The 24008-nt window shown below is 36.9% G+C and overlaps 1 protein-coding gene across 1 annotated transcript; it reads left to right on the forward strand.

Moving 5' to 3' along the window:
* On the forward strand, positions 1-21537 carry LOC115891275 (protein ST7 homolog). Its single transcript, XM_030911718.1, has 6 exons — positions 1-278; positions 332-489; positions 679-922; positions 1022-1277; positions 20364-20633; positions 20684-21537. The coding sequence occupies exons 2-6, from the start codon at positions 346-348 to the stop codon at positions 21279-21281; spliced, it is 1512 nt and encodes a 503-aa protein (XP_030767578.1). The 5' UTR covers positions 1-278; positions 332-345; the 3' UTR covers positions 21282-21537.
* Positions 21538-24008: the final 2471 nt, after the last annotated feature.

Here is a 24008-nt window from a genome sequence, read left to right on the forward strand (position 1 = left end):
GAAACGTACTCTCCAATATGGCATGCGTCGTGTTTTCGCCACAGCTGTAGCGCGTCAGAGCGTCCTCTCTTACTTCTCCATGGTATATGTATTCTTTATCTATGCCGAAGATCTATATCTGTGTCTATATCAACATCAACATTGCCAAAAAAATTGCAAAAACCTTTCTCATAGAAAACAAGAGCTTACCACAAACATTGCCAATATTGCCATAATATAGGATGACGGGATGACTTCTGCCTTCTGTGATCAATAACTAGAAAAACTAGAAATCTTAGGTAAAATAATGAAGTATTCTCCATCATAAAGATTTTAGTAATATTATTTTTAGTTTTTCGACAAAAAATGTGGGACACCTCTTTGTTTTTAAATACCTTAACTCCAAAATTTTATGTTGCATTAACTGGAACATCATCACTTATATCTGGTTTAATATTAATTTTTGAATGGTGGTATTTTAGAAAATATGGAACGTCCTTTATTGAACAGGTATTTTCAAGTGTTTAACGATCCATAGTTTCTAGTGTCAATATCTGTATTTGTAACACAACTACACAAAAATAGGTACCTCATTCTTAAAATATTTATTTCCACAAAGGCTAGTTTCCGGAGAAATTTACTTATATTGTGGTAGATAGAAAAAAAGATTTAAGTTTAAAAGCTATGTTTTTTCTATAGGTTTCTATTAACCACATAAGTCCTTGGATTAGTGGAGATTACCGAGATGATAATGTAAATAATCCTCAGTTAACACAGTCTGCAATTCCAGAATGTAAGGTTTGGAGAAATCCTTTGAATTTATATCGAGGTGCTGAATATCAAAGATTTTATTGGGCAACAAATAAGGAGCCATTAACATATTATGATATGAATTTATCAGCCCAAGATCACCAGACATTTTTTACATGTGAAGCAGATGCAGGTGCATTTATGTTTAATAATAATAATAGTTATATTTATTTAGTACCTATTAGGTTAATATTTTGAATGAAATTTGTATATGAGATGTAATTTTATTTAGGCAAGGCTGAATATGAAATCATGCAAACAGCATGGAGAGAAAGAAATCCACAAGTTAGGCTCAAATCAGCACACAGTGCTCTTGAAAAAAACCCTGATTGTGCCACAGCTTACATCTTATTAGCTGAAGAAGAAGCAACAACTATTACTGAAGCAGAAAAAATATTAAAACAAGCTTTAAAAATAGCCGAAGTTAACTATAGAAGGTCTCAGCTTCTGCAACATCAAGGGTCTCTTATGGAGGCAGAACATAGAAGGTAAATATTATTATTTAAAATATATTTCTTCTTCCTAATATCACAGATTACTGGAACAGAATTTTTAAGTAATGTCTGTCTATAGTGTGATCTACTGTTCCAATTAAGACAGATAAAGTAAAGAACTTTGGTTTATTAGGTGGGTTTTGTGGCTAATAAGCTTGTAATCTAAGTGCAATTAATTCTATTATTATTATAATTTTACAATCAAAAATGTTTTATGGCTAATTTATATGGAACTTTTTATGAGAATGTAATCAATACTGATTTTCAAGCCAACTGGATGCATTTTTTTATTTATAGTATATAAAAATCTAGGCATTGATGCCAACAACAAACCAATTATCATGTTAATATTTTTAAGAAAGCATTTTTATTTTATGTATCAGTAAAATATTTTTATTCGTTATAATATTATAATAACTTATATGTCTGGATAATATAATGTCCAGAGTGCGGTAGGCAAATAACATCATGTATCGGGCTTTTCAGTTACAGAAAAGCTCATGAAACAACGCCTTGCATCTTCTGATGCGTGTCGAATACTCGTCAGCGAGTAATGACAGTCAGGGTTCGGAAAACTACATATGTTACTTTTAAAAACTACATAAACTACATTACATGTAGTTAATGTAGTTTATGTAGAGGGTGTAGTTTATGTAACCTATGTATGTAACTTTCAAATATCGAAGATTTGAGTTGAGGTTATAATAAGTTGAAGCTTTAGAAAACACAATGTATTTAAGAAAACAGAAGAAATATGGCTTTAAATATAATATTCACACATCATATTATTTAGACCCCTCATACAAAAAAGCAAAATTATTCATAATATCAATACATAGTTTTAGTGATGGGCAAAACTGTTATTTTTAGATAACAGTTGAAACTGTTATAGTTATTTATAAAAAACAGCTTAAAATAACAGCTTAAAAATAACAGGTTTCTTTATTTTACTGCTAAATATCTGAAAGTATGAGGCGGTCACAGCCAGGCGTATTAACGCAGTTGCAAGTTGCAACAATGACGTGCTCGGTGGTAATATTTCCAGGGTGCCAAAACATTTCTAAATATCGATTGTTATCTAAAATACCTCTCTAAAAACGGTGGTTGTTTACAAATAAGCGCTGTTTACAAATTGCGATATAAAAAAGCCAAAATTCCGCCACCCGTCTATACCTATACATTCCGATCTACCTACGCCCTGCCCCTCGATCCGCGTAGATCCTGAATTGAGTAGCAGTGTACAGGGTGCATCTTACTCGACGGGCGAGAAGCTCTTAGTTATGATTTTACCATTTGCGGTCAAAAAATAACAATATAAGAAAATGTGTAGTATATTCTTCATAAGTAAACCAACTACACACTAGAGTTCGAATTTATTTTACACTTAAACTAGCGTGTACCCGCGACTTCGTTCGTGTCGAATTAATAATTTGTAATGGTGATGATAAAGCAAAATAAGAATTTCCATTAACATACAGACTGGATAAAATTTTCTCACATGTGCCAAAAATAAGCTTTAAACGTCGAGCAGTTTAAACAGAATCGTGGTTAATCAATTACTCAGCTTTTTGGAACACCCTGTATGATTTTTGAAAAAATGTCAACATATGTAAAAAAACAAAATAAATTATGCGTGTCCAGGCGTTTTCCCGAAAGACTAACCGTTTTTTAAATAACAAATATTGTAATATTTGAGGGGCGTTTTCACCCTGTTGGAATTTGAGATTCGAGAAACCCCTCCTTATCGAACCTCAACCCCACAGTCAATCCGTTTGCCAAAAATCAGCTTTAAGCGTCAAGCAGTTTAAGCAGAATAGTGATTACTCAATGGTCATATTTTATGAAACACCCTGTATATATTTTTTAAAAATCTGAATATATGTAAAACAACATAATAAAATATACGTGTTTTAAGAGTTTTTCCGAAAAACTCACCGGTTTTTAAATAAAAAATATTCTAATATTTGAGGGTAGTTTCACCCCCTTAAAATTCGAGTTTCGAAAAATCCCTTCTTATCGAACCTCTACACCCTAAAGTCAATCCGTTTTCCAAAAATCAGCTTTTTACGTCAAGGGCTTTAAGCAGGATCGTGATTAATCAATCACCAGATTTTTCAAAACACCCTGTATACATTTTTAAAAAATCTTAAAATATTATTCTGAAAATTTTTCAGAATAAATAAATACCTAAATATTGAAACTTAATAAGTAAGTACTGAAACATACAGCGCCATAATATCTCGACCTCCGCCCGTTATGCTCGTAACAGGTTGAAAAACAATGTACTCTCTAAAATAACTGATGCGTTATTCTCCAAACTGTTTCGAACCTCCATCGACAATCGACCGATGCAGCAGCGTTCCTTTCCCACTCCGATTATCTCGACCACCGCCCTGTTATGCTCATAACAGGTTGAAAAACAACGTATCTAAAATGACTGCTTCTCCAACCCGTTGCGAGCCTCCATCGACAATCGACCGATGCAGCAGCTTTCCTTTCCCACTCCTGTTATCTCGACCGCCAGGCGTTATGCCCGCAACTGTTTCAAAAAACCTGCTTCTTTTATATCCTATTATTTTTAAGCGGTATCGACCGAAGCAGCTACGTTCGCCGAAGCGCATTCCCCAATCCGTTGTCCGTTGTCTCGCCGCCTGTATCGATGGTTGACGAAATAACATGTTTTCCATCCATACTAGTTGTTTTTTGGAATTGCTTCGAGCAGCATAGAATTTCGTGACGGTGCAGAGCGCCGACTTTGTTTTTCGTTTTACGAGCGGCCGATCTCTACCTGTCGTTATTTTATATCTTTTATTTTTTAGAAGTAGTAACGGTTGCGTTATGTTATTTATAAATAATTGTTATGAAATAACAGATAGTTAAATAACAACCTATTATTACTAATTATATTCTACAGGGGACGCAGTGATCCAAAAAAAATCCCATAATAGTTTTTCTACATGAAATTTTTGCTGCAATATTTCTTATAAAATATGCAGCCATTACTATTTCTATGAATATACTGGGCATAGACAACTTTTAGATTGCCCCGATTGTTATTGTGGGGGCATATACATATCAATTATATACAGATTATCGCTTATACCTGCAATGTGTTGGAGTTGAAGCCGAGTTAGAGACAACTAGATAACCGGTCCATGTATATTTCATATAAGTTCGTCTGTTAGGCAGATACTGGCGCAACAGCGCAACTCCAAAATTACGAATGTCGATTAGGCCTTACTCTGAGGATTAGCTAGTTGTCGAACGGGAGCGCCAACGAAAGCAGTACGAAGTTGGACGGAGCCGTACGAATGAACAGCTGGTGCTAGCGTCTAGTCTCTTATTGGTCTAGTTATCCGATCGATAATTCAAAATCCAGGCTTACGCACTACGCTTGAGCAGAGCTAAATGTGCGACTTATGCAGTTGACATGTGATATATGCCATTCTATTCAGAATGTCATTTTATATAGAATAAAGTAAAAATATACTGAGGATGCCATTTAAAAATTAAAAGTTGTAGTCATTTCCGATGAAACAGGAAGTGACCAAATACAATGGAATACGTCAATAATCCTAATTTATGTCATATACTAACATGCCAAATCTCGTTTTTTCATATGAAAAAATAAAAAGTTATAGGGGTGTGCTACTTTTGAGACGCATCCGATATACTTACAGCCAAGCGGCCCAAAGAGGATGAAAACCAAGGGGTGAAGTAATATTAATAAAATCGAAGAATGGCAGAGCAAACAAGTGAAAATACAAAAAAGAAAATTGAATAGAAAATAAACCCTTGTGACCTGAAAATGAGTATATCGACGTTGATTGAAAGAATTGGGAACATACACAACCTAATGTACCAATTCGTGACAAGACTGATTTGATTTCCTCTTATGTCTCAAGTGCTGTATTGTAGAAAAACCAATCGTTCTGCGGTCAACGCATAAAATACGTATTTTCTCTAATTCGGCCAGCGAAGGCGGTGTGGATCTGAAAACGACAGTGTTGCTATATTAAAATGTGTAATATATGTAATACGTTTAACGAAAATATCTTTGGATGAAAAATCCGCGTTTATGTATTGAACATTTATTTGTGTTAAACATAGAATAAACAACAAAAATAAAAATTCTTTTATAGTACTGTTACGGATTCCGTGGGTCCACTAATTTAAACTCACGATAAAATACTTAACGAATTTATTTTTTCTCACTCTGTACACACAACATATACTATTTACAACACAATTTATGCAACTACTATTACTCTAACAGTACTGGCACCTTCGCCAATTAATTCACAATTTAAAGCGCGGTTTTATCAAACTTCAAACTGCCAAAGTGCGGGTCTTTATATACCCCCTGGCGAGTGTTTCTGGAACGTTCCACAGAATTCTGTAATTTTCTTTTACTTTCTGGCGAATTCGCCAGGTTCCTCAATGCACGTTGCGGCTATGTAGCAGTAATGCAGTTATGCAACCAGTAATACAGTTTAGCGCTACATACACTTTGACATTGCCCCCTTCTCAAATTTGATCGTCCCGATCAAGGTTTCCTGACCGGTATCTCCAATCGATCCAGATGTACTACTTTCATCTTACTTCTAGGGCTGCGTTGAATCCGGTACACAACATCATTTATCTTCTTGATGACTGTATAAGGACCTTCCCATGTTGGAGTTAACTTTGGGGACCTTCCTTTCTTGCGCTGTGGGTTATACAACCATACCCTATCGTCGTGTTGAAATCCCGTAGAATTAGCTCTGAGGTCGTAATGAGCTTTCGTCCGGTCACTGGCTAGCGCACTCTTACTTCTAACGGCCTTATGAACGTCCAGTAATCTTTCCTTCCTAACGATTCTTTCGAACGACAGTCCAACGTTATCTTGTTCCTTTTTTCCTCCAGATCGAGTACTTGGTCCTTGTCTAGCTGCGCAAATCTTACAACGTTGACACCATTTCTTAACATCTTCGCAATAATCCACCCAGTAAAAACGGTCTTTCAGCTTGCTCAAGGTCTTGTTTACTCCAAGATGGGCTCCAGTTTTACCACCGTGAATTTCTTGCAATACCTGGGTAACTTTCTTCCTTGGTACCAGTAACTGAGTTGTTACTGTCCTACCATCCGCACTTTACCACGTGCGTTTTAACAATTCATTCTCAATAATCAGTGAATTCCACTGAGCCCAGAGAGCTTTGAAAACGAGCCCTCTGTCCGCAATATCCTGCCACGGTGGTTTCTCGCCGTTTTACCTTCCTTGAGCCGTAGTATTGCTCCGATGTCTCGATCTTCGATTTGATCTTTCCTTAATTGTATCGTCGTCCATTGTTCGTCAGTTCTCAGTTTAAAATTCCTTACTCTGATAGTGTTTTCGCGATGTTTCATTTTCTTGTCCAAGGTAGCTCGTCGTCGATCTGGCTCATTGTCGATAATTTCTACCCGTCCTACACGGCACTCAGGGGTTTTGTCCAGTTTCCCGAACACAGTCTTCTTGGCATCACCAGGTATCATCACAATTTCCGCTGATCTTGCTTCCATATTTCCTGGTCTCTTCTCTTTAGATACAGAAAATTCCTCATTTTCGATTTTCAGGATGTTTCTATGGTGATCGAACGAAAAACCATGTTGACTGATCACATCCATACCCATGCTAAAATCATCTTCAATGTCTGCTACTAAAACGCTATGCCGAAACTTCAAATTCCCTAACTCCAGTTCCATGAAAGCCTCTCCCCGTACAACGGCCATTTCCCCCGTTACTGTACGTAAATACACTCTTCTTTTAAGAGGCATCATCTTCAATCCTTGCACTGAGTTAGTCCGCACCAACGATACCATAGCGCCTGTATCCACAGTCATTCGAATTCTTCTACCATTGACCTTCCCGTTGATCACCAAACTGTCAGCCGTTTCTCCTAGACTCCTAATGGAAAACATCCTAGAGGCTCTGTTTTCTTCAGCCAATACTCGCCTATTGGTATTAATTTCTTGGTGCCTATGTTGTCTGAAGGGTAAACGGAATCGCATTTCAACGCGACAATCCCGTTTGATGTGGCCATTCTTGCCACTCTATAGCAACTTATGTCCTGGGATCTTCCGATATGCCGATGTTCTCTTAATTATGAACGGAATGGCATTTGGATGCGATAATCCCGTTGGATATGGTCAATCCTGCCAGATCTATAGCACCTAATATCCTGGGAACTTCTCTGGTTCTTTTTCTGGGTGTTGTTGACTCTCTTGTTCACTAGTAACTCACATAGTTTATTAAACATCTCCTCCAAACGTATGTGAGAACTCTTTGGCTGTTCCTCAACCGTTACCGAGCCTATCTTCGGTTTATGAATGGCGCTAAATGCAGCTTCTATTTCCAACGCCCTACTTCGCTGCTGGTCGAAAATCGCGATATTTGCAGTGCCCTCTGTAACTCGTGGTCCTTCAGTCCGCTGATAAAGCACTGAGCAGCGAGTTCCTCCCTAAATCCTTCCGGTGCTTCAGGATACGCTAGGTGTACCAGCCGACGTAAGTCTGCTTCGAATTCCTGCAGACTCTCTCCGGAGCTCTGCATGCGTGTCTTGATCTGGGCCTGGTAAAGTTGACGTCGATGTTGGTCGCCATATCTTCTGTCCAGTGTACCGACCAAAGTTTGGTATTCCTGCTGTTGGGCTGCAGGAATAGTTTGCAGGAGTTCTAGGGCAGGGCCACGCAGCGCGATGACAAGTGCCGCTGCTTTCTCCTGGTCGGTCCATCCGTTGGCAGCGGCGGCGGCGGCTGCTTCAAACTGACGGTGGTACATTGTCCATGTCGTTTGTCCATCGTAGGTCGGGGCCTTAAGGTTCGCCGTTCCCGGAACGCCAGGTGTCCATACTTGTACCTTGGTCTTCTGTAGGTCCATCTCCAACCTTTCTATCTTCTGCTGAAGGCGCTCCTCCAGATCTTCTACGGCTTCGTGAACGTGGATTTCTTGCCTTTTTTTCAGTTCTTCAAAGTTCTTCTTAAGACGGTTTTGATCTTCTTGTCTTTCTTTCTGGCGGTGCGTCTCTATATCTTCTAAAATTTCCCTCCATTCATTCTTCTGACTGATTTCTAAATTGCCTAAAATTTTCTGAACTAGCCGGTCCTGTTCTTCTTCTTTGTCTTGTTGTCGTTGAATTTTCAAATCTTCGAAAATGTTCTCAAGCCGGTCCTGTTCTTGTTGACGTCGTAGTTTTTCCTCTTCCTTTTCTCTTTCTAATCGGGCTCGCTCTTCTTCTCGTTCTTTACGGAGTCTTTCTTGTTTTTCTGCTTTCTCTTTTTCTAGTCGGGCTCGCTCTTCTTCTCGTTCTTTACGGAGTCTTTCTTGTTCTTCTGCCTTCTCTCTTCTCATATTCTCCATAAAATCGCCCAATAATTTGCTTACTTCCCCCATTTTCTTCGCTTGCTCCCTTGTACCAACCATAAAAATACTCCAATTCGGTCTAAAAATCTTCCAATCCACTTAATTTCTTCTTAAAATCCTCTTGAATCGCACTTCCGACACCAATTGTTACGGATTCCGTGGGTTCGCTAATTTAAACTCACGATAAAATACTTAACGTATTTTTTTTGTCTCACTCTGTACACACAACTTATACTATTTACAACACAATTTATGCAACTACTATTACTCTAATAGTACTGGCACCTTCGCCAATTAATTCACAATTTAAAGCTCAAAAGTTCAAGCTCAATCAAGTTTTATCAAACTTTAAACTGCCAACTGCCAAAGCGCGGGTCTTTATATACCCCCTGGCGAGTGTTTCTGGAACGTTCCAAAGAATTCTGTAATTTTTTTTTACTTTCTGGCGAATTCGCCAGGTTCCTCAATGCACGTTGCGGTTATGTAGCACTAATGCAGTTATGCAATCAGTAATACAGTTTAGCGCTACATACACCTTAACAGTACGATAAAAAAAAGTTGTTTAGTTGGCTTGAAAATGGCGATTACTAACATTTACCATAATATTTTACATATGAAAGAACAGTGATCTTCATTTCCAAGTCAACTCTGACGCCGTTCTTTGTTTAATCATATAATATTATATTACATTATATAATGATAGAAAATCTGTATTATTAACGTACTCAAAGTCCGTAAATCTACGGATTAATCAGTGGTTCTGGCAACACTGTCTCCGGCAACCATTCACTCTGTCGACTACGGTACAGTATTCTTTATCCACCTTGCTCTAAATGACCATCAGCGCGCAGCGGCGCAGAGCTAAACTAAATCTCGGAATTCTCGGACAGTCAATACCGCATAGAAGAAATATATCAACCCCTGTTATATGTTAAAATCCAGGCCACGCAGTTTTGATGACCAGATTGGTATATTTAATATGAGGCGAGAAGTATTGGAGGATATTAAGTTATATTTTTATATAAATTAGAAGAGCAATATATCATGAAGACAAAGTATAAAGAAAAAGAACTTAAAATAGTACATAAGTTAATAAGAAGCAGGAAGAATGGAATCAATGTTATTGTTCAAATGGACTCTAAAAAAAATAGTTGGAAACAATAAACTAAACAAAATCACTTTTTTACACGCACAAATAAAAAGTAATCCAAACGGAACTAAAACAACAATCAATCGGAGTTTGGCGCATTCGCAGTTCAATCGATATCCGGGTGAAATAATAGTCTTATGCAGCATTAATAAGGAGCTGAGTCATGTTGTCTTTTTCTTAAGGCACGGAAACAGCACGCATTGTTAAATAGGGAACACTGAGTATATTTTATTTATATGTATATGCAGGAAATATTTTTACAGAATCGGGCCCCAAGTTCAAAACACAGCTGCTGACATTCGGCGTAGATTTTCGCTGACTCTTGATTTATGACATTTCACGGTATTCCCTAAACAACAAAAAGCAGCAAAAAGAACAAGTAACAGCAGCTGTCTCAGGTGTCCTGGGGTTCTGTCTGTATTATAAATATTTAAGCTTAAGAAATAATTATATAAATCGTCATCGTTAAATCGGTCTATAATCGGTCTATAGCCAAATTAAAACGAAACCAAACTAAAGTTTAGTTAAGTATAATTATAAGTTTTTATTATAAGTATTCTAAAGTAAATTATTTTGAATAAATAATTGTTGAAAAATTATTGTTTGACAATTTTGATTGTAATCCGGTATTAGCAGGTCACAACTGTTTATGTATACCGCATAGATTCCATGATACAAAGAAAACAAAGTATGATCTATAGCGGCTCCACTTTCTTTCATTTCGCGCATATCACATGTGACGTCACTAGGCCATATAGAAAATCCATATTATTCAATTGCCTCTAATAAATAAGACCTAAAATAGGGAAGATTAGGACATAACCTAAAAGTTATATCAAACCATTGAGTTTGACATTGGATAAGTAATTTTCACATTTATTATGTGTCATCAGTTTGACGATTTTAAATTGGCGCGCGGAGTGTGTCTAACCAATGGTGTCGATGTCACCTGTGACGTAATGACCAACCTGCGCAATATCATACCTTGTTTTCTTTGTATCATGCATAGATTGTTTTTAATGTCTTTGGTGTACAATATGTACACAGATTGTCTTTTATTGTACATATTATTAACTTTTTGAGAAAAATGCATTCTTCATAAAAGTTTTTGCTTGTTATAAAATGATTAATCCCGTTTATAATTTTCCAAATTTTTATATCGTTTTAGAGAAAAATAAAAAAAATATGAATACATGGAAGTCCTAAAAATCCAAAGGCGTTGCTGTGGTAATATAATTTCGTTTTAATTCTTTCAACAGATGGATATTATAAATTTTGATTAGTCATATTTTTAGCTGCTTTCAAAACTAAATAATACATTTTGTGCTTCTTTAAAAAACAAAGAATAGGTTAATCAAAAAATTAATAATAACCATGTATCAAAGAATTAAAACTAATTAAGTATTACCCTACAGTCGCGACTTAATTTTTTGGTACTTTTACATTGGTACAACAATATTTTCATTTTTTTTTCATTTTCTCTAAAACGGTATGGAAATTTGGAAAAGTATAAACGGGGTTAAACCGAGGATTAAATCATTATAGAATAAACAAAATTTTTTATGAAGAATGAATTTTTCTTAAAAAGTTAATACTAAAAAGTTTTTCCTCTTGTAAAGACAATCCGAGGACATACTCTTGAATGTAGAATGTAGAATGTTTAGAAGGGGAGTTAATCACCGCGACCTTATAGATCTATTGTGTGTTCCCCTTTCTTGAGTTATAACGAGTTATAACTCATCATACAGTCTCAGGGCTTTAAGAAAAGCCAGTATCTGAGACGGCTCCACAGAGGCCAGCTCTCCATCCTCGACATCAGACGTGCCAAGGTTCATGGCACGAATGGTCGTCGTCTCGGCGCACTCAGTGATAAGGTGTTCTGGTGTTTCCCCATTTTCCCCACAAAATCTGCATTCGCCGTTGTTTCTCAGTTTCAGCCTACTGAGGTGTTCGTTGAGGAGACAGTGTCCTGTTAGAAACCCCGTGACAATCCGAAGATTGTTTTTACTTAAATCAAGGAAAACCTTTGATTTTTCTCGGTCATAAGTTCTAAGGAACTTTTTCGAGTGTCTTAGACCGTTGGAGGACACCCATTCCAAGTTACGGATGGAGTCTTCCAGATTCTTCAGTTCCGCTTTCAGTTGGTTCCCGTTTGGAAAACAGAACGGTTCTGGTCCAGTTAGTGGAGTGTTCGCTCCTTTCCTAGCTAGATCATTTGCTTTTTCATTGCCTTCTATCCCTTGGTGAGCAGGCACCCAGAGTAGGAGGACTTTATTTTCTTTGCCTAATTTGTTGAGCTTCTCTAGGCATTCTTTGACCAACTTCGAATTGATGGTTACTGAGTTGATCGCGTTAAGTGCTGCTTGACTATCGGATAGGATGGCAATTTCCTGTTTTCGATAGTTCCTATCCAAGATAAATTGTACGCATCTTTCGATAGCGCAAATTTCTGCCTGAAGGATACTGGGGTAGGTGCCCATTGGTTCGGAGTATTCAGTTTTCGGCCCAAATACTCCTATCCCTGTCCCTGCTTTGGTTTTGGAAGCATCAGTATACCACGTGATGGTATGGTCTTTTATATGCTGAGTAAGCGTTTCTTTCTTCCAATCCTTTTTATTACTCAATACTACAGTGAGGTGTTTCTCAAAGTTGTAAATTCTTGGTATGTCATCCACTGGGAGTTGGAGAAGTGGAATTTTCTTTTTGAGGGTGTTCCAAGCCCCTGACCTGAAAATTCTCCCAGTACTGTTTCCGTCAATGACCATTCTAATCATTGTCGCATTGGCATAACTACCGACGACAATATGCAGTGGTGTTAGGTCTAGAATGACCTCCATTGCTGCTGTTGGACATGTTCTCATGGCACCTGTGATGCAGATACATGCCAGTCTCTGTACTTTGCACAGGGTTTGCCTTGCTGTACGTTGCTCTAGTTTTGTATACCAAGCAACTGCTCCATAAGTAATCATGGGTCTTACTATCATGGTATACATCCAGCGCAAAATGTTAGGGGCGCAGCCCCACCTATTTCCCGCCAGTCTTCTGCATATCATGAGAGCCTTTGTGGCTTTGCTGGTAATGTTCTTAATATGCCTGTTCCAGAGAAGTTTACTATCCAGGGTTATTCCCAGATATTTCACTTCCTGTGATGGCAGTATTTCCTTTCCATCTAGATGGATTCTTTTCAAGTTTTTCAAACTTCGCTTTCTGGTGAATGGCACTACTGCGGTTTTATCTGAGTTAATACTCAGCCCGACAGTCCTGCACCATCTCTCAGCGATGCGGAATCCTCTTTGGATAATATCACACAGGGTGCCTTCATGTTTCCCCTGTGCAATGATGACTATGTCATCTGCGTACCCTATGCAGTGTATTCCCGCTAGAGTTAATTCTTCCAGTAGTTCATCCACTACCAAGCTCCACAGTAGGGGGGAGGTCACTCCACCTTGTGGAGTTCCTTGCGTTGTTTTAACAACTACAGTTTTGGTACCTATCTCAGCCTCTGCTGTTCGTGTTGAAGCATTTCCCAAAACCAGCGAATTATCGTACTGTTCGCCCCTCTTGTTTCAAGAGATCGCTTGACCACCTTGTGAGGTATATTGTCAAACGCCCCTGCAATGTCCAAGAAGGCACAAAGTGCTGTTTCTTTGCTATCCAGGCTTGCCTGTATTAGCTCAGTTAACTGGTACAGAGCAGTTTCTGTGGATCTGCCCGCTCTATATGCATGCTGACTATCGTGCAGTGGCTTAACCTGTAGATGATTTACTCTAATATGGTTGTCCACTACTTTCTCCATCGTTTTTAATATGAACGATGGGAGACTAATAAGCCTAAATGATTTGGGGTTAGCCCAGTCAGTTTTGCCTATTTTGGGTATGAAGATGACTTTAGCTCTTCTCCAGATGGTTGGTATATATCCCATCGCTAAGCTGCTTCTTGTAATGTTTAATAGATGGTGTGTAGCTATTTCCTGACCCTTCTTTAGAAGGGCAGGAAAAATCCCATCTATTCCTGCTGTTTTATAAGGCTGAAAGGTGTCAATAGCCCATTTCAGTTTTTGTTCTGTTATTACTAGCTTGGCCGTCTCCCAGTCTTCCCTGAGGATTGTGGGGTTCGGTCGGAGCTACTGCGTATCAATAGATATGCTACCTGGAAAGTGTGTATAAAGTAGGAGGTTAGCTCTCTCTTCATCTCCTTCCGTGTAGCTTCCGTCAGGTTTCTTAAGTGCCATGTTGGGGATGGGCCCACTCTTGGCCATAGCTTTGTGTAGCCTAGCTGCATAAGTAGTTGAAGTGATGTTTTCGCAAAAGCATCTGAAGTCAGACCGCTTTGCCCTTCTAATCTTCTTATTATACTCAGTTAATTTCTCGGCGTAGAGCTGCCATTCGCCGCTGGGTTTGGCTCTGTTGAAGAGTCGTCGAACCTCCGATCTAAGATTGTCTAGCTTTTTGTTCCACCAGGGATTGTTGTTACTTTTTTGTATGCCCTTACTTGTGGGGCAACTAGATTCATATGCATCCAATATTGCACCACTGACTTCCTTTGCGTACCATTCTAGATACAGGTGGTTCCTAGCCCTACCTGCATCTATTTGGTCCAGGTTGTCTACGAGCTTGGTGTGGTATAGTTCCCAATCGGTTTTTCTTGGATTCCCCCTTCGAATTTCGTTTGGAGTATGATTCCTCCTAATTTGAACTCGATGATTCTGTGATCTGATAGGGAAGGTTCCGTTGAAACCCTCCAATCTTTCACGTAACTAGTTACACTAGCACTCCCGATTGTTAAATTTAATACTTCCGCCCGCGTTTTTGTCACAAACGTGGGGGTGTTCCCTATATTGAGAACTTCAACATTGTATGCTAAGAGGAATTCTAGTAAACACTCACCTCTAGTGTTAGTATTAGTGCTTCCCCATACCTCATTGTGCGTATTGGAGTCACATCCCAATAGCAGAGGTAGTCGCCGTTGGCTGCAGAATCGCACGAGCTCCTCTATTTCCGGAGGCGGTGTCTGCCCATCACCCGGAAAGTATGCAGAGGCAATCACGATATTTTTGCACAACCCTCGATATTAAGTTGAACCATGATTGGAACAAGATCTCGGGTTGTAAATTCTGAAACACATGTGTAGTTAATGTTGTTTCTTATAAGAATACAGGCTCGGGGAAATTCCTGCCTGTTATCATATATTACACTGGAATTTTTTCCAGACAACCCTTTAATTTGTCCCTGGTACACCCAGGGTTCCTGGGCTGGTACCATTACATATTGGTTTTTCTCAAAGAGTCTTGTGATTGTGGCGGAAGACCCTTTTGCATGGTGCAGGTTTATTTGGGATATCCCATGCGTCAGGTTTCTGGGGTAGGTAAGGATCCCCCTGTTGTAGGGAGGACAGGGTATTTCCCATCCCCCCTGGCAACAGATGTTCCTCCTCCGAGGAGTGGTCATCAACCTCCTCCGAGGATATACACCCTTTCACGGTTGGAGTTACGCCATCCGTGTCCTTCACAGTCGAGGAGCTTGTCTCCGGCTGTGGTACTTGTGAGTTGGAGGCTGGAGTATTTGTCTCCATTTTCTCCCCCTCTTTAGCTTGTTCTTTTCTTGGACCTGATACCGGTACCGTCCCGAATCTATAATAGAGGTTATATCCCTCTTTCTCTATTGCCTCCTTGGATTTGAGGTCAATTCCTATTGTGAGGACCTGACATGGCCCTCCTCCTTCGAGTTGAGGACTCGCCAGCTCGATGTACTCACATTCTCGTTCTGAGCTTGGATAAGGTCTAGCAGGTAGGTGGTGTCTTTCCCCTTGCTTCTTGGCAGAAAGACCGTGATGGTTGTCCCTTTAGGGATGTTTTCTCCCCTCATTCACCAACCAATCCGCCGATTTTTCAGATGCACAATCTATGAGGATCATGCCCACCCTAAAGTGTATCCCCGCAAAGCGCAGCTGACCCACACTTTGTGGATCGTTGCGTCGCAATCCGCTCGCTACTACTTCGTCCAGTATCGCCTCTTCTAGAGCCGTTTGCTGGTCGGTAGTCAGTACAACCTCCGGATATTCCTTTGGAAGCACCGCAATTACTCTTGAATAAACTATTCAATCTAAACAAAAAAAATAGGGTATTAAACATAAAAATTAAATATCTAAAAAATAGCAGTTTATAAATAATTTTACACATCTAAACAAAACAACTCAGAATAACAAGACCTGGCAGTTAGATATACTATATGACCGAAAAAAAACGTCAAGTTGACAATTGAAGACATTACCCATATAATTTTACATATCAAAATGACAGCAATATTGATTTTTAAGTCACCTTTCAGGCATTTTTTTTCGATGGTTGGTACAAATAAAATTACTAAGGTGTAAATACCATATAATCGAAACAAAAACGTCGCGTTAGAGGTGGCGTGGAGATGAAGATTGCTGTTATTTTGTAAGTAAACTTATATGGGGAATGTTATCGATTGACATTTCTAAGTTATCTGGACACAATTTCTTTTTCGATCAGATGGTATAATTACAATCGAAAGTTACTTATGCTGATTTAGATATTTTTCAAAGAGTAGTAATTTTGTTTTTCTTCAATTTCGTTGGGTTTTTCCATATCAAGTCGAATTTTCTTCATTTCTTCAACTTTTTGATCTCTATTTTCAACTTTCTTTTTCGAAAGACATCTAGTCGTTTCAATCTACTTGTTGACTATTAAATTTTGCAGTTTGTGTAGACAGTGTAGACACTGATGTATCACTCTGTAATCTCTCAATAGATTGAGAGATCAGTTCCTCTTCCCTCAATTGGTAGGCAATGATGATATGATGTTTACAGTACGTACAGAACAATCTGTTGTTCCAAATATCTCCTCAAACCTTGAAAAATATTTCCAATATATTTGTCCTCGGCCTGTACGACTCTTAGTATTATTGTTGTCACATGTAGTAGTATGTATGTATGTATGTATTGTTGTCACAATTTTTAAATAAGTGCTTTTCATGTTCCTCATTTTTTATCTAATATTTCCGGACTAACAAAATATCCATTTTTTCAAATTGTTGTGATAATTCCAACCATAATTCTTTTTTTTTAATTTTAGGATTTCTGATTTTGTACTTCTCATATTCAGCTAGAAAATCAAAATTCTATGGTGTGTCCATTTCAATTTTTCACCTAAAAGAATTAAAAAATATAGATATATGTACATATATACATGTGAATTTTTTTTCATTATTTATTCTTGTAAAAACTTACCCTCAACATCTTCATACTGCGTTTCTACCGTATGATCGAATAAAAACGGCGCGGCGTCAGCGATGGCTATGAAATGAAAATCACTGTCATTTTATATGTAAAATTATATGGGAAATGTCAGCGATCGTCATTTCCAGGCCAACTGGACGCCGTTTTTTTTCGATCATACGGTATTTCTGACTGACTTTCAAAATTGTTACCGGAACCATTGTTTTCTTCTAAAAATTAAAGGGTGAAATAAAAATATATTTTTATTGTAATAAAAAACAAATAGGTATTATCAATTATCACATATAAAATACTCTATGAACTCACTCTCAGTATCATCATCTCCTATGTGTACTTCTAAATTGTTTAAATTATTTTGCCAACTGATGCTGGTAGCAACATCACCTTCTGTAATAAAATAAAGAATTTCATGTACATGAATATTACATAAATAGTAGTATAAAAAGTATTTACCTTTATAAAGGACCATTACTTAAATATTTAGCATTATTTAAGTAGCATGAATTTCTTCAGAACGACAAATCTATTTTTATATTTCATTTTAATTCGAATCGGACGTTTTAGATTAGCCTACTTTGTAACTTTTTTTGACAACAAATATCTGCTATTTTTTAAGGATTCGATTAACTACCTTTAATCGAATTAACTACCTTTAAATAATTCGACTAACTTCGAGACCCGACAAATATAGGTGTTACTTACAGCACTCCCCAGTAACACACCATATTGGCGCAACGTTGGTTCTATATTGGTAAAATATTGTATATGGGCCCAATATTGGCAATTTCTAGCCAATATTGGTAATATATACAGGTTGTTAATTTGTTTATTACTCGCGGCAAGAGCTTTATCGTTGAAATATGACAACCTTGGCCCGGTCGTCGATAGACGACGCGACGGGACGAGTCGGCAGAACACCCTATAAGTTCATGCGTTCTCAATATGCAGTGTTGCCATTCTGTTCCCCTAAAAGTAACTGTCGAGTTAACAACCTGTATGAGTCGCACTTTTTATATTATATTTTTTCCGAGAAGCTTAATAGTCGGGCCAATGTGTAATCCGCTTGCAAAAAAGTGAGGCAAGTATGAATCATGCACCAAAATTTTTAGAAAAATAAGTGGATTTGATTTTTTTTTGGTACCAAGCCTTTATGTATGTCAGAAGGGAGAAGCAACCCCTATTAGGGATTAAGGGGTGGAAAATAAGTATCACCATTTTACATTAACGAATTGTTTTTTATTATCGTTTATCTATTTACAAAATAATTTTTAACTATGTTGAACCTGATTTTTGGTTTGACGCCATATTTATTTTAAAGGGATGATTTTTAACTTTTTTAGTATATATTTTTTGTATACAATTGGGTGTCGATTTCATATATCTTTGGGATGACTAACTTAATGGTATATATTATATCGCTATAAGGTTATTTGCAAAGCCCTTTAACCCTTTTGTTTATATTTATACATACATATTATACATATCTCTATCAGATTTTTTAGGTTTCAAAAAAATAACCTTTTATAATTTCAAATTTTTATTGAAATATTTTACAATTTGCAAGAATTTATCCAAGTCCAAATATAGAATAATATAATATATATAATTTATAAAGTCCAAATCAGAATCTTCAAGTTCATCGTCATTATTACTGTCATTAACAGTGACATTATCGCAGCTGGCTGTGTTTCCAGAACATTCCCACGTTTCTGTGCAAAACAAACCGCTAGACGAACATTTACAACGAAGATGCAGCTTGATTTTTGACAGGAACACTTTATATTGTTTAAAACAAAATCAGGTACTAATGATAAATCGGATGTAATGGGTTCATATTTACCATTTTCGAATTTCCAGCCGTAATCATCCGGTGATGGAAGGTTTGGATGAGCCAATATATCACGACACCACTCCATACATTGATAATGGCATCGTCTTATAGCTGGTTTTAAGGCTCCTAAAGTAGGCGGAAAGGCATCAGAACTTTGTTTTTTTGAAAATGTCCACCACCTCATATCATAGGTAGCTTTAGAAGGTTTTTTCACAATATCCCTAACATCTGTATTGGAGCAGAGGCGAGGATGTTAAGAAGTTTCAACTGCATTCTGTCCTTCACTATCTGGATCTATTTTTCTTGGATGCACTATATTTAAATTGTTAATTTATTAATGTCACTTTCAATCACTATACTAGTTTCTTTTGTCTTCTAATAAATTTCACTTTACTATCTGAAATAAAAAATAATGATTATCTAAAGTTTTACTACTACCAAAAATCAAACAATTCTTTATCTTGATAACTGTTTCGTTTCCTACGGGTGTTAACTTACTTAACTTGTGAAACATACATATCAAGATTTAAAAAAATATATATATTATTACTGTTTAGTTTTTAGTAACAGTCAAACTTTTTGATTTATATGAAGAAAATCCTGAATACGTAACACTAAACCTTAAAAAGCAAAAACAAGTTGATATTCAACAATACAATCATACCTACAAGTAAATTAAAAAAACATTACTTTTTAGTATTAAAAGTGACTAAAAAACAAACATATTTAACCCTAAAATAATTAAATAGGTAAATACGCTGCCCTTCTTTTAAAGTGGATATTTGGATTTATTGCATAAAACATAACACCACTGACAATTTGGTTCCAAATAACAATTATCCAACTTAATTTGTCATATTATGTAATTTTTAATGTGGAAATTACAAAATATTACTAGCAACGTTGAATATAATTATTTTGTACCAAAATGTCAGTGGCATTTTGTTTTGTGCAATAAATCGAAATACCTACTTGAAAAGACGCGCAGTGTACGTTCTCATCCAGGGCTTTTTTAAAAATTGATCTAATATATAAATTTGCCGGCCCGAAGCCCGTGTTCTATATATATAGAACACGACACCAATATCAATATTTTACGTCTATAACAACTTTTCAAAAATTGGATCCCGCCTAACTAGGGGAGGGGGTATTTCTCCGCTCTGACATGGATGTGGGGCAGGTACCAAAAAAAATCGTATTCTAGATGATACTCTGAAAATTTTAAGGTATCTCACAACATTTCCTCATGAAATTGCAAGCGAACTATGTATTTTGACAAATTGGCCCTTGACTATAAAGCATTTTTGTTTTGAATATGCGAAAAAAATACAGAGGATATCTCATTAAAACCATAACTGTGATTAATATTTAAATAATGACGAATCATCTGTAACGATTTATTTATTACGCCAATACTAGATACTTTTTAAACCATTTGATTATTTTTGGTTTTATTTTCAGGGACACGAATGTTCTGATATACATTAAAAGAAGACTAGCCATGTGCGCACGTAAACTTGGCAAGTTTAAAGAGGCTGTTAAGATGTTTAGAGATTTAACGAAGGAAATACCACCAATTATGAATGTTTTAAACATACATGAAAATCTTATAGAAACTTTATTAGAGATGCAGGCATATGCTGATGTTCAAGCTGTTTTGGCGAAATATGACGATATCTCATTACCAAAATCGGCTACAATTTGCTACACAGCAGCACTTCTGAAAGCAAGGTTTGTTCTTTTGTTTTAACATAATATCAAATTTCATCGAAATTTTGCAGGCTTGTCGCAGATAAATTTTCACCCGACATTGCCAGTAAAAGAGGTCTGAGTAGTGCAGAGCTTCAAGCAGTAGAAACTATACATAGGGCAGTCGAATTTAATCCTCACGTTCCTAAATATTTGCTAGAAATGAAGCCACTAATATTACCACCAGAACATATTCTCAAAAGAGGGGATTCCGAAGCACTTGCGTATACGTTTTTCCATATGACACACTGGAAAACAGTTGAGGGGGCTTTAAATTTGTTACACTGTACTTGGGAAGGCACTTTTAGGATGCTGCCTTATCCTCTAGAAAGAGGGCATTTATTTTACCCATATCCAACATGCACAGAATGCGCTGACAGAGAATTATTACCAACGTTTCATGAAATATCAGTGTATCCAAAAAAGGAACTTCCGTTTTTTATCATTTTTACAGCAGGTTTATGTTCATTTACAGCATTATTAGCTCTTTTAACCCATCAGTATCCAGAAGTAATGGGTTTTATTGCCAAATCTGTAGTGAATTGGATGTCACTTCCAGTTTATTATATGTACGAAAAATTTGAGAATGTTATCCCGCCTAACTTGTTACAACAACTTATTAGAATTTAGGCCACAAATTTTACTTTTACTTTAGCTCTCTTAATAACATACGAATATTTTTCACACACTGATGTATTTTTTATTATTTCGAAGCGCAAACCTGATTTAAACATTAATATAAAATTGAATATTATATTTTTTGGCGAAGGGTAGAAATAGTAGGGCCCCTATCTGAATAGAAAATATAAAAAAAATATTAAGAATAAACTTATTTGTCAAGTTACTATTTGAATAAAAATTAAAGGCCCCTATTGTGCTGTCTAAATTTGTCTATTACTTTGTTTGCAAATGTAGTATCCTCCCTTATATTTTTTCTGTGAACTTTGAACATGAACAGTCCGCATATGCACCTCCATAAAAGTAATCCTGGCGGTGCCCTTTATTATATTCATTAGTCTACAGGGTGGTCCGAACTGTATTCCGGAAACTTCGGCAGCATATTATACTGATAAAAATAAGTAAAAAATTTAAATAAATGTATGTCCTAAAATGCTTAGTTTCGGAGATACAGGGTATAGAACTTTCATTTTTATTTCTATTTTTTGCAAATAATTTCTGAAGTAGCGTCAATATTTGGATGAAAATTGGTGTCTGGGAGTTTTTTGACATGAGAAATTTGATTCTGATGTCAATATGACTCCTATTTGTAGGTGGCGCCACCTACTTGTGTTTTAGCTATTTTGAAGAGTAATAACTTTTTGTCCGCACCTGTATAAAATTACCGAGTGAAAAAATATGTATTTCCGTGATTTTCTACGTAAAAAATGTCTCTTGGTAAAAATCGCTACGAGCAACCGTTCTCAAGATATTTACAATGGAAATGGTCAATACACGTCATTATTGACTAGTTATACTAGGATAGTTATTTGACTGAAATCGAGGGGTAAACACATAGGGCAAAAAGTGTACACCTACATCCTCTATCCTTAGTACATCCCCTAAATCCTCCAGTACATCCTCGGTACATCCCCTACATCCTCGGTACATCCCCTACATCTTCGTACATCCCCTAGTACATCCCCTACATCCTCGGTACATCCACTACATCCTCGGTACATCCCCGGTACATCCCCTACATCCTCTAGTACATCCTCGGTACATCCCCTGGAAATCCTCTCATGTGTACGCCATTTTTTTTTTCCACAATAAGGGGCCGTCCTCTGCCGGAAACACTGCGACCTGTGAGGTCTATTGTGTTTGTCCCCTTTCTATATCTGCACCCATTCTCCCATGCCTGTGCCCTGCACTAACTTATGCAGGTCCTTGATAGGATGGGAGCATAGTTCCTCCGGTTCTAGCCTAGCTTTCCAAATAAAAAGTGTCGCTTGCGATCCAGAGCCTCGCAGTGACATATTATGTGCTCCGCTGTTTCAGGATCTTTATCGCAGAGTCTGCAGCAAAGACTTCCTTGATACAGATTGAGCTTGTTCAGGTAACACTTGACAGCCATATGTCCTGTCAAGAGGCCTGTTGTAATCCGCAATTTATTCCTGCTAAGCATTAGCAGTTCTTTTGCGGTTTTGGAGCTAGGTCCTTGGATAAAAGCCTTGCTGTGCCTGTGCCCCTGTCTGTGTACGCCATACATTTAGAATAATTTTCGTGATGAACCGTTTTACGTATCTATAAAATACTTTTCGAGATATACTTATCTTGGACACACTGTATATATTTTTTTTAAATTTTATTTGAATGGTAAAAAGAAAGTTAAAATTTTGAACGCTATTATCTCCGAAACTATTAAATATATAAAAAAAAAGATGAAGCACCATTTCGACTTACATTTACTAGAGGGATATTAAAATTTACAGGGTGTTTTTTATTTAAAATAACAAAATTAAGGTTACTTTACTTCGACGAAACCGGAATTGTTATTTATGTTAGAGCGATCTCCCACTTTATTACGAGCTTTATTATATGTATTATATAACTACACAAAATTTCTCAAACCTCTACAATTTATTGGCTAGTAATATAGTTGACACCTAATATTTTTGTTGAATTCAAAAGGATAAAAAAAAATCAAAACCATTTAAAAAAATTATATGGGGTCATCGAGAATCGAACTAAGGCGCGCCAACCCATATCAAATCTTGCCAGAGCTGTAACAATCTCGGCTATTATTGTGCCTACAACAATTCGCCGTTACTTTTATTATACAGGGTGAGTCTTAAATAGGTGCAAATATTTTCAGGGCTGGTAGATCTCGATAAAAGAAACATATTTTTTCTTTACCATTTTTCAAATAAGTCCAAAATAACCGAGTTATTTAAGTTTGAAAATTTAAAAAAAAATGATTTTTTTAATTTTGATAGCCACCTGAATTTTTTCTGTATTTGCATCCCTTTTAGTGCCGTAACCATAGAGTAAAGCTGTAACTATGGTAATATCAGAGATTAAGAATTTATAACGTGGGAAAATTAGCGATGAACAGGCAGTTCTAAAAAGTTTTCGAAAAATATACAGGGAAATTTAAAAGAACATGCACGATTTTTAACATATTTTATTTGCAAAAAAACATCATAGACGTGTTCCTGGGGTCAAAATATACCACCCCTGAAAATATTTGCACTTATTTAAGACTTACCCTGTATAACAGCAGTTTATGCCTCGGTTTATGCAGTTTATGTCGGCGGAAAAAATAACTTAGTCATGCGTAAAGCCCTATATTATGTGCAAAGTTATCAATCTCGTGTTTTGAACCCCAAATAAAAATGAGATCTAGTAGCTACCGAGGAT

The sequence above is a fragment of the Sitophilus oryzae genome, unplaced genomic scaffold (assembly GCF_002938485.1).
Source record: "Sitophilus oryzae breed Bouriz unplaced genomic scaffold, Soryzae_2.0 scaffold_980_pilon_pilon, whole genome shotgun sequence".
Taxonomy (NCBI): Eukaryota; Metazoa; Arthropoda; class Insecta; order Coleoptera; family Curculionidae; genus Sitophilus; species Sitophilus oryzae.